General features: G+C 41.3%; 1 protein-coding gene across 1 annotated transcript in view; it reads right to left on the reverse strand.

Moving 5' to 3' along the window:
- The window catches only part of VPS54 (VPS54 subunit of GARP complex), a 226758-nt gene that overhangs the window by 87622 nt on the left and 126443 nt on the right, over positions 1 to 12693 (reverse strand). The window contains exons 9-12 of the mRNA XM_073628190.1: positions 9939 to 10046; positions 9318 to 9373; positions 4560 to 4656; positions 3225 to 3568 (exon numbers count right to left, since the gene is read on the reverse strand). Coding sequence (XP_073484291.1) covers positions 3225 to 3568; positions 4560 to 4656; positions 9318 to 9373; positions 9939 to 10046 — 605 coding nt within the window. The remainder of the gene's footprint in view (positions 1 to 3224; positions 3569 to 4559; positions 4657 to 9317; positions 9374 to 9938; positions 10047 to 12693) is intronic.

A 12693-nucleotide genomic window follows, 5' to 3' on the forward strand; every position in this document is an offset into this window, starting at 1 on the left:
AAATACATTTTTCTTGTCTTTCTTCATTTTCAAAAACAAATGAGACCTGCAAAATACTCACCATGCCTCTCAGCAAATAGCTTGGGGTGTCTACTTTCCAAAATGGGGTAATTTGGGGGGGTTTTGTGCCATCTGGGCATTTTATGGCCTTCAAAACTGTGATAGGTAGTGAGGAGTGAAATCAAAACTTTACGCCCTTAAAAATCCTGAAGGCGGTGCTTGGGGCCCCGTACGCAGCTAGGCTCCCAAAAAGTCCCACACATGTGGTATCCCTGTACTCAGGAGAATCAGCAGAATGTATTTTGGGGTGCAATTCCACATATGCCCATGGCCTGTGTGAGCAATATATCATTTAGTGACAACTTTGTGCAAAAAAATAAAAGTTTGTAATTTTCCTGCAACCTGTGGCAAAATATAAAATATTCCATGGACTCAACATGCCTCTCAGCAAATAGCCTGGGGTGTCTACTTTCCAAAATGGGGTCATTTGGGGGGGTTTTGTGCCATCTTGGCATTGTATGGCCTTCAAAACTGTGATAGGTAGTGAGGAGTGAAATCAAAAATTTACGCCCTTAGAAATCCTGAAGGCGGTGCTTGATTTTCGGGGCCCCGTACGCGGCTAGGCTCCCAAAAAGTCCTAAACATGTGGTATCCCTGTACTCAGGAGAAGCAGCAGAATGTATTTTGGGGTGTAATTCCACTTATGCCCATGGCCTGTGTGAGCAATATATCATTTAGTGACAACTTTTTGTAAATTTTTTTTTTGTCATTATTCAATCACTTGGGACAAAAAAAATAAATATTCAATGGGCTCAACATGCCTCTCAGCAATTTCATTGGGGTGTCTACTTTCCAAAATGGGGTAATTTGGGGGGGGTTTGTACTGCCCTGCCATTTTAGCACCTCAAGAAATGACATAGGCAGTCATAAACTAAAAGCTGTGTAAATTCCAGAAAACGTACCCTAGTTTGTAGACGCTATAACTTTTGCACAAACCAATAAATATACGCTTATTGACATTTTTTTACCAAAGACATGTGGCCGAATACATTTTGGCCTAAATGTATGACTAAAATTGAGTTTATTGGATTTCTTTTATAACAAAAAGTAGAAAATATCATTTTTTTTCAAAATTTTCGGTCTTTTTCCGTTTATATCGCAAAAAATAAAAACGGCAGAGGTGATCAAATACCATCAAAAGAAAGCACTATTTGTGGGAAGAAAAGGACACAAATTTCGTTTGGGTACAGCATTGCATGACCGTGCAATTAGCAGTTAAAAGCGAGGCAGTGCCAAATTGTAAAAGTGCTCTGGTCAGGAAGGGGGTAAATCCTTCCGGGGCTGAAGTGATTAATACCGGCTATTTCCTCTTTGAAGAATTCTTTGGGAATTTCTTTTTGTACCCGTTCCTTTTTGTTTTTCTAGGCCACTCAATGGCCTTAATGTGCTTCTCCTTGAGCCACTCCTTGGTTGCCTTGGCGGCATGTTTTGGGTCATTGTCGTGCTGGTAGACCCATCTTCAGTGTTCTGGCTGAGGGAAGAAGGTTCTTATCCTAGATTTAACAATACATTGGCGGATAATGTTGCTACCACCATGCTTGACTGTAGGTATGGTGTTCTTAGGGTCATAATTAGCGTTTTTCTTCCTCCAAACACGGCGAGTACTCCTTCTCAAGAATACACATGTACAATCATGCCAATGAACATCTAAATGATTCAGAGTAGGACTGAGAGAAACTGTTGTGATCAGATGAGACCAAAATTGAGCTCTTTGGCATTAACTCGATTCGCCATGTTTGGAGGAAGAAAAATGCTGACTATGACCCTAAGAACACCATCCATACTATCAAGCTTGGAGATGGAAACATTATGCTTTGGAGCAGTGTCTCTGCTAAAGGTACAGGCCAAATTTGCCACATTGAAGGGCCAATGGACAGGGCCAGGCATTGAAAAAACTTGGATGAGAACCTTCTTCCCTCAGCCAGAACACTGAAGATGGGTCATGGATGGGTCTTCCAGCATGACAATGACCCAAATCATACTACCAAGGCAACAAAGGAGTGGCTCAAGAAGAAGCACATTAAGGTCATGGAGTGGTCTAGTCAGTCTCCAGACCTTAATCCTAAAGAAAATTTATGAAGGGAGCTGAAATTTTGAGTTGCCAAGAAACCTTAAAGCGGAGTTCCACCCAAAAATGGAACTTCCGCTTTAAGCACTCCTAACCCCCTGACATGCCACATTTGGCATGTCATTTGTTTGAGGGGTACCTAGTTTTGACAGTACCCAGCTCCCACTTCCACTTGCGCCGACTAGGCAACTCCTCCTCTCCCCCTCCCTCCCTGCAATCTTCTGGGACACGTCACAGGACCCAAAGGAATGCTTGGCCATTCAGGATGCACAGCGCTCACCCGTCTGTGAGGCCACGAGCTGTCACAGCTGGGTGCCCACACTAGTGATGGCGGCATCGGGGAGAGGCGGGGGAGAGAACAGAGGCTTCGGGTGGCCACTTTGCTTAGCCGTGGGACAGGTGAGTGTGCATTTATTAAAAGTTAGCAGCTACACTTTTCGTAGCTGCTGACTTTTAGCAAACAGAAAAACAAGTGGAACTCCACCAAGGCTTTAGAGTAGATCTGTAAAGAAGAGTGGACCAAAACCCCTCCTGAGATGTGTGCAAATCTGGTAACCAACTACAAGAAATGTCTTACCTCTGCGCTTGCCTACAATGGTTTCTCCACCAAGTACTAACTCATGTTTTGATTGGGGACCAAAAACGTATTTTACACACTGAACTGCAACACAATTTATAACATTTGTATCATGTGTTTTTTTCTGGATTTTTGGTTGATATTTTGTTTCCATTATATAAAATACACCTATGATAACAATTATAAACCATTCATTTCTTTGTAAGTGGGCAAACTAATACAATCTGCAGGGGGTCAAATAATTATTTTCCCCACTGTACAAAACAATATTTTAAAGTTTTTTTTTTTTAACAAGAAGTTTATCAGTTGTTAGGAAGAGAATGTCAGTCACAGGTTCAGCATCAAGCAGTAGAAAGGGTCACAATGCAGTCACATTAGGCAGTGTTAGCTGGGGCTGCCCTTAGACACAGGCACATTTAATAAACATTCTACATACACACCTTCCTAAATATTGCTTAGCGTTATGATTATCAGAACGGCTTTCAAAAGGTATTTTCTACAAATTCTAGTTTTACTCACATTATTTCTACTCCCCCCGGGGTAACTGAAGGCAATGTGTGATCTTTGCTGGAAGAGGAGTCAGTAGTGCATTCAGGATCAGACACAGAATCGCTGCCAGAAGGCTCGCTACTGCTGGGTGATGCATTCCTTTGAAAGTTAGTGTTGGTAGCAGCATGGGGAAGCTCACCTTCTCTGAACGCATCACTTATAAACAAGCCTTCGTGAGTCAAGTAAGCCAGATCGGGGTCCATATTGCTTTCTCTGCTCAGGACTTTCTGAGCTGCCGTTACCTCCATTTCTCTGATCCGCTGATTTTTGTCTAAGACCATGAGGACAACGCTGCGGATAACATTTAATGTGGCCTAGGGAGGTAAAGAAATTTGGTTACATGAGAGCACTGTACAAACAGCATATGCACATGGTATCATGATGTAAGATAAACAGATGTTACCATTTTTCAACTAGAACAAAAACAAAAAATACCAATACACTCAAAAGAAAGTATGTACAGGCGCAAATACATCCAGTAGAGGTACTCAGATGATGCCTAACAATAGGGAGCGAGGCTTAAATGTTTCAAGGACAGTACCCTCTTTATCAGTTACCTAAGGCACAGAGTAGGTAAGTGTATGCACTTTTGCGCTAGATTCAATAATAGAGCTTTTGATATTAAATGAGTTATCTCTAGGAATTAGAATCTTACAACAGGACCCAGTTTTATTTGCCTGCTCACCTGAGAGATCTAGTGTAATTGTTAGAAAACCTTGTGATCTGTGGAGTTTCATTGCATCTACTCAGGGACAAAAGACAAGACAAATACGGTTCTCTGATAAAAACCAAAAATTGTAGCGTTTGTGACTTCATGTAGCACCATAAGAGGGTGGTTGCAGGGTTTAACAGGACCTCTTATGCCATCAAGCAATTTATCAACTACTGTACGCCGCACATTATAAATGGCCTGATCTGCCCCTGCAGCCTTTTGTAACAACCTTAAGGGGATCAGAAATCATTCCCTACCACTGCAATTTTCAGAATTTCATGAGAAAGATCCCTCTGGCCTTTTTGGGATTTAGGCCATTATTGGTGACCCTGATCTAGGAAGACTGTACCAGAATGTGTGAGGAAGAGAAACATTTTGAATATACCATTCGGGTAGTCTGCCCCAAGTTGGTCTTAAAGAGGGCCTGGAGGTCTATTCTTTGTTATAATTTATTTGTGCCCCTTAGATAAAGGTTTTGTTTTTTGTTCGAGGTTATGGCCCTTTATCTATATAGATGATGGTACTTTGGATTTTATATATATATATATATACATATACATACATACACACATACACACACACACACCCCTTACCTTGACTCTTTGAAGGAAAATTGTAAACGTTGAAAAAATATTCTGCAGCAGATCAAACCACTGGGAAAAATTCATCATCCGCATCTGGTCAGCCAGTCTGCAAATAAATTGTACAATCATTAAATAAATGGTGTTGACATAAGAATAATTCAGTGGTAATTATGATCATTATTACACAAGTGCAATTACTGAACAAGCACTAGAAATAAAGTTAAATTATGGACATTACATTCTTAAGTTTACTGGCTAAAGGCGCTGTCGCATATCATATACAATAAAATAGGACATTTGTATTCACTGCAAAATCCTTTTCTTGGAGTCCCTTGAGGAATACAGCAAGTCTTAAGCAGTACTGACAGCATGATCAAAAACACATGTCCCCCAATGGACTCCAAGAAAAGGATTTTATGGCTAGTGCAAATCCTTCTCACTTCTATTGATAGACACAGAATGATTTACACCATTTAGGACATCAAAAAGCAATCCATTAGAGGGGTGGGAACGCAGCAAACAAATGTTAACAAGTCAAAGAAAAACAAAAAACAAAAACACACACAACAGAAACTGGGACTGCCTGAAGGTCAAAATGGCATCTGAAGGACCTTAGCCCCAAAGCTGGCATCAGATGGCGCCTCAAGATCCCCCTGGTAGAACTTGGAGAACATGTGAACAGAAAAGTGAAAATCTGAGAAACAGTTGCCTGAGAAGCGCTTACAGATCTACTAGAGTATACTTTGAAAAGAAAGAATGGAAGGAGGCGGCTATTGTTGGATCCATAGAAGCTTTGCAAGCTCTAATATTTCGGGGCCTCAAAGCTCCGTATCCCCTAACTCCGTCCATGTTCAAACTATTAGAGCCTGGAGGGCCAGTCTGCCCAGTGAACGATACCCTGACACCACTGTGTCACCTAATACGCCCCTCGGGAAGTACCCCTCTCTAATGCATTTCTATATGCTACCGGATCCAATTGTGTGGACTAAATACAAAATTAAACACATTTCTCAGATAGTAGGGCAGGGCTCTATCTGCCCTCTAGCCTGTCTGTCTGAAGACTTTAATGCCCCCCCCCCCACACACACGCTTTTAATTAAAGGCAACATTCCCACGCCTTCAAGAGTCAATTTCCACAGACCTCGCTGAATATGGTGGAATTGAAGCAAGAACAGACATTCAGAGAATAGAATGCACCGAAAAACCCACATTTCACATTTATGCCCATCTTGTATTGGCTGCCCTACCTTCATTAGACAAACTGAGGGCTAAATGGCTGAGGGATGTACCACACTTAGACAATGATAATTGGGATGACATTTGGGATCTTCCATTTAAAAAACTAGTCTCCTTACGGGACAGAATAATCCAGTACATAGAGCCTACTTCACCCCCTTCCAGGCTCCATATGATAAATCCCTCCCTTTCCTCAGAATGTTGGAGGTGCGGCTGCATCCAAGGCGATTATACCCATATACACATGCTCTGAAATCACACGCTATTGGTCAGAGGTTCTGGCCAGCACCAATAAGTACATGTCAACACCAGTTCCACAAGTCATTGACGTCTGTCTGTTAGGTCTGGTTGACAATTGACTTCATACCAGAGCAGAAAAAACCCTTGTCAGCCTACTTCTTTTTTTATGCAAGGCAATTGCCTTACATTGGAAGAAACAGGTTCCTCCCTCCATTCCTTTCTGGAAACAACTGATTACTAATAACCTACCACTCTATAAAGACACAAATAGGGGATGTCCCACTAAATATGAAGAAGTGTGGCCCAAATGGCTCGCAGATCCCGCCACGGCTTCCTAGGCACAAAATAAAGAAAAACATGGAGACGCATAGCTAAAATTTAATTTTCTGCTAGGTATGGAAAATCGAGTCAGTTTTACTTTTGTGTTTTGGGGAAAGTTTATACGGTCAACTACAGCAATCCTGCTGCTGCTAACACTACTTAAACCAGGTATTATTCATGCAGAACCCCAACGCTATTTAGGTGCGTCACCCATTTGAGCATTTATGGACTGCATTTGCCAGAATATTAAGTTATTCTGGACATTGGAATGAATCGCTAAAACGTGTTTAGGCTCGTTTAGACGCTTTTAGCCATGTTTGGCTTTTTATTCTGCTCTTCATCTCCTCTACTGAAGGTGCTCGGAAACGCATTGTGGTTCTCTTCACTCCAGTGACGTCATACGCCCACGAGCGCCCTCGTCTTGGATCACGGAACTTCCATCCAGCGCAGCGGTCTGCTCTCTCCTGCGGGGGACCGAGGCCGTCTCTTCTGATCCTCATCACTGTATCCATGCCATGGATGCCGGGACTGATCCTGGAGCCGTTCCCCTTATGTAGCCGGTTTTCTTTTTACTAAGCTGTAAGTGTGGTTAACTTATTTTTGTCATAAATAAATACCTGCACTCAGAGGCGCTTTTCTCTTGTTCTTATCGTAAACAGGGAGAGCACCAACAATTGTAAACATCAAAGCATTTAGTATTAGCACATGTACTGTGGCATCTCTTTTTTTACCTGAAAGGAGAAGTCCAGACAAAGCTCGTTTGGCTGGGCTACTCCTATGGATCATAGGAGTGCAATTCGTTTTGCACTCCTGTGACCCCTTTTCAGCAGAGAGCAGACTAAAGTCTGCTCTCTGCTGACGTCACAGTAATCAGTCCAGGTACCACGTCATCCCGACAATAAAGTCTGGATCCGCCAGGTGCCTGGACTGATACCATTCTCAGGCTCTCAGCGAGCTGCTCCCCGCCCCTCCACAGCTCATCGCTCCAGTGAGAGCGGGAGGGGGTGGAGGCAGAGCAGAGAGCTGCTGACTGACAGTTTAATACTGCTTTAAGTGGATGGCACTCCAGACTATTTTTTTTTTTAGTTTTGTACAGTGTGGGATGGGTTTTCATTGCTGTCTGTGATCTTGCTCTGAAGATTTCCCCTCTCGTAAGGACGTAAAACGACAGAGAGGACAGCAACAGGAAAAAATATCCTTCCCTGCTTTATTACAAATAAATAAGTGCTTTCATTGGTTTCAGCATCCCCTTTGGCAAGACTACCCTTAAGTCCAGCTCCACTGATCCCTTGTGAACTAAGTGAAATGTCTCTAACAGAGTCTTAAATTACAGAGAAAATCTGACAGAGCTTCTAACCCTTCCCCACTCTATCCAAAACTATATAAATAAAATACTAAAATACTTTTTGGCTGAACTGGTCAGACCTCCTGTTTGATATTAGGACACCAAATTTTTGAGTCACAACAAGAAAGTAACATACTTTACAGAAAAGAAACAGTGAGGTAGTTTCAGTTTTTCTTTCACTTCTTTATGTGGTTGCTGTGCTGGCTGTGCACAGTCTTCCTGCACATATGTGCAAAAAAAAAGAAAGACATTAAAGAAAAGAAATTTCCATACAGGGTGTACACACTTATAAGGTAACAGGCCACAAGGACTTAAAAAAAAAAAAAAAAAAAGTAACTGGTACCTCCTATGAGTCCTAATCCTGAATTGCTAAACAAAAAAAAGGCTTGGAAGTATATCACTCCTAAAGAAAAAGTTTTTTTTTCTGTATTTGGAAGTCATCCATTCCACATCTCCTGCCTTTAATAGGTCCTTGGTAATTAATCAGCCAAACCAAAAGTGAACATGCTTGGCTGCACAAAAAAAAAAATGCATGTTGGATGGGGCTCTGCAATCTACCAGCAGGAGACTGGAACACAATGTGTCCAAACCCAGAACATTTACTCACTACATAACCTGTGGTACACTGTTTTTACAGTTCTCTTACTGCTGTCAGGCTAATGTTAGTATTCAGGACAACAAAACAAAGCCTCAGTTGGTCCACGGCTTTCAAGCCATTTAATTTTGATTTCAAGTTATTACCAGGAAACCACAAAAGTATATGCAGCAGGCAATTCAACTACTGCAGAGCTTATTCCCCAGGATGCCCTGCCAGAATTAATCTACAAATAATAATACACACTTATTTGTTGGAGAGTACACTCTGCACGGAGAGCCTTAGGATTCAAGAACAAGATGTTTGCAGTAGTGAATGAAAATATTGATAACATGTTTTTATGCATCACAAGAATGTAACACTGCACTAAACAGGAGCGTGAATATTATAAATTATATATATAGAAGACTCTGTATACGATGGGAGTTCATAAGCAGCCTAGTAATTGATAGGCAACATCTACAACTATGATCATATATGGTGTCAAAATACATCGTATTAACTATGGCAGGCTTTAGTGCCTAAATTTGACTTGGTATCAGCCTCTTGTAATGCCCAGTACTGTAAACTGGAAGAGTAACAGCACTAATAGCTAATCAGACTTGCAGCAGTGTACATGTTCTGACAGGAACATACTGACAGGTGGAGAGAGCAGAGTGAGCAAAGGGATGAGGTCATCTAAGCTGTAATGCTCAACCTGGCCCTGATACCTAGCAGGGCAGTGTGACTCTGGGGACTGGATAAAAGAAAAGCAGCCCAGAAAATGAATTTCAATGGTATATTTAGCCATTTGTTAAGAGTAGATCTTTAAAGTATATTTCAAATAATCCTTGGTGAAGTGCCTTATTTAATAGCACCTGTATATTCTACCCAATTGGAGATTACAAAGATTAATTACAGGCCATGATGTGCCTGAAATCTGCTTCTTTCTGCAGGACATTTCACATATCTGGGTAACCCAATGTGTACAGAGGCTTCATTTGTGGTGCATTATATACTCCATTTTATCATAAACAGAAGAAACACTTACTTAGTGACGACTTCCGAATCTATTTCCTCGATCTGAGAAACTGTGCTCACCACACACTAAAGGGTAAAGAAAAACAAAAATGTTATCCACTAAAGCACAGAGAGAAACAACATTTAGCTAACACATAACTTTTAGCTGTGAATAACTAAGGTTAGCCACAGAATTGGGGATCTCTTGCAATTTGCAATTCTGCTAAATGTCTAATTGTTTGAATCACTAAGCAATGGTGGTTTCCCCGACATCTATTTTATGACATTAGTCTAGTTAAAGAATGAACCATTTCCTATCCCTTACACCCACCTTACAAGCGCACCACCACCCCGACCCCGCACTCCTAGGGGAGCATGTGTCCTACTCCCTGTTATAGTGCTCAGGTCTAATAGCCAATCACTAGTCCTAAGCACTGTCACATGACCAAGGGAGTGATGTCACTGCTCCTCCTGGTTGCCAACACTACTTATTTCAGTGGCATCCTCGAAAGAGGAAAAAGTGACAGACAGCATAGCATAGGCAAAGTAATTATAATGGGGTCGGTGGGCCCTTTGCATGGGCAAGGTGACAATACCTTTACATTTCTCACACAGTCTCGCTCCTCCACAACAAAAAGGCAATACATAGTACCTGTTTTATTATGTTTTTTGCAGATGCCATCATTTCGTGAGCATAGATCTCATAAAAATCCAATTTCCGCAGCTTTAACAACCCAAACACCAAAGCCACCAGTCTCTCCTGAGAAGCACATAAAGGAAAAAATGGTTAATGTTTGTGTCTGTACCTTTAAAATACGACCTTAAAAAAAATCGGTTTGAGCAAGCTGCAATTTTCACTCAAAAAGCCTTACTAAACGTAAGTGGCAAAGGACTCTATATATTGTAGTTACAAATAACGTTCAGTAATAGCTCTGTACTGTTCACAGCTTGGGACCCAGGCACATGGCATTTGGTAGATGTAATTCTTTTTAAGTTCTAGTCCCTGCAGCCATGTTTAAAGTATTATATGCATTGCATGCAAAGGTTTTATGTGCAGTTATGCAAGTAAAATTTGAAAGCAGCTTTAAGGAACAGGAATTTCCCTGTTACATTATACCCATTCTACTATGTTTAGGTTGACTTGTGCAGAAATCTCAGCTTGTATGCAGTTACATAAAATCCAATCCGATTGTAAAATCAGGATGTTTTTGCCATATTTGCATTAGAGTGCATAAGGTTTTGGGATGAAAGGCAACTCAAAAAGGCACTGAAATGTATGTGCAGTTACCCAAGACTGTTTTCATTATTGTTGCAACTTTTCAAAGAAAATGTTTTCTTTGAGGGAATTTTCCACATTACAGGGAAAGTGGAAAATCTATATCATTAGCAAAAATATCCCATTCAGAAACCCTACATTTTAATAGAACAGTGATGATAAGAGGCAACCATGTACAAGCTGACCCACCACAGTAATAACAACTATAGCATTTTATTTTTTTAAATTTAATCTAGGAGCTGTGTGTGGCCATCTCTCCTCATCAAACTACAGCTGAGCAAGAGGTTTGATGACTATTATGTATTTCATACATAATATCATGTATTTCATAATTCAGATCATGAACTAAAAGCTCTGGTCACATTAAAGCAACCAGTATCACAGGCAAATCCAGTAAGAGTCACGTAGTAAAAGTATAGGCTGAATCACCTACCTGTGTGGCTTGCACCAAAGCTATTCAACACATGGGTGTGTTGGATGGCATGTCCCTAGCATGCGCTGTGGTTCCTTCCAGCTACTTCTACATGACTACTTTGTCCTGTAGTGAAAGAGGGGTCGGCGGAAAGAACCACAAACACTTGGAACCACAGAGGAGAATACCCTATACAAAACTAAGATGGATTGAACAGTGGTGCCTGTAAGCTTTCGAAGAGATAGAACATTTCTTTTACTGGCCCCTAGACAAGTGAGCATTCATCCTATTCTATTACAGGGTGCATTCACTGAGTTTGCTTATGATAGTAGTAGGGTCTTTTTTGAGTTTTTTGTTTCAATCACCAGGGGATGACAAGGGCAGTGTACAGCTGTTGCATGTCAGCATGTAAAAATCAATGGCAGGTGATGGCTGTATGCATTGACACACGCAAATCCGAGTGGCCATATTGTACACTATATGACTATTAGCAGCTGTGTGAATTAAAGTGTTTATTAACCCAAAAAAAATAAATAGGATTTTTATAACAGCTTACTTGTAAAATCCTTTTCTTGTAGTACATCATGGGACACAGAGCCTTAAGTAATTACTTAATGGGTTATAGGCCACCTTCAGGTGATGGACACTGGTATACCCAATCCAGAAAGTTCACTCCCCATGAATTGTTGTAGCAAAGCAATATACTTAAATCCCAAAAAAGAGGGGAGGGACCTCTGTGTCCCATGATGTAATTTTACAGGTAAGCTGTTATAAAAATCCTATTTTCTTAATCGTACATCATGGGACACAGAGCCTTAAGTAATTACTTAATGGGACGTCCCATAGCAATGCTACTTGAGGGCAGGGAGACACAACCCGGAGGGTACCCCCAGACTTGAGGACCTATACTGCTGCCTGCAGCACACTGCGCCCAAAGGCGATATCCTCATACCTCCTTACATCCAGCTGATAAAATTTTGTGAATGTATGCACTGAAGACCAAGTTGCGGCCTTACAGATCTGAGCCATGGAGGCCTGGTGACGCACTGCCCAAGAAGCACTAACTGCTCTGGTAGAGTGCACCTTAACTTGAAAAGGGGGAATCTTACCCCTTAAATCATAAATTTGAATTATAACTTGCAGAATCCACTTAGCGACAGTGGATTTTGACACTGCCTGTCCTTTCTTAGGACCCTCTGGCAGAATAAATAAGACAGTCTTACGAATCTGAGCAGTTGCCTTTAAATAGATTTTCGCTGCTCTCACCACATCAAGACAATGTAGTGACTTTCCTTCCCTGGAACATGGTTTTGGAAAAATGATGGCAGGACAATATCTTGGTTCAGGTGAAAACCTGAAACCACTTTGGCAAAAAGTCTGGATGAAGGCGTAACACCACTCTGCCCTCATGAAAAATCAAATATGGCTCTTTACAAGAAAGAGCAGCCAATTCCGAAACCCTCCTTGCTGAGGATATAGCAACCAAAAATACGAACTTCCTTTTTAAAAGGACTAAGGGAATATGTTGTATCGGTTCAAATGGCTGTTTTTGTAACACTGACAAAACTAAGTTCAAGTCCCAAGGGTTCAAGGGAGGTTTGCCAGGCGGATTAAGCCGCATCACCCCTTGCATAAAACCTTGGACTAAAGAATGTGTAGCAAGCGGTCTTTGAAATAAGACCGATAAAGCTGAGACTTGGCCTTTAATAGTACTCAAGG

This window comes from Aquarana catesbeiana, linkage group LG04 (assembly GCF_042186555.1).
Source record: "Aquarana catesbeiana isolate 2022-GZ linkage group LG04, ASM4218655v1, whole genome shotgun sequence".
NCBI lineage: Eukaryota > Metazoa > Chordata > Amphibia > Anura > Ranidae > Aquarana > Aquarana catesbeiana.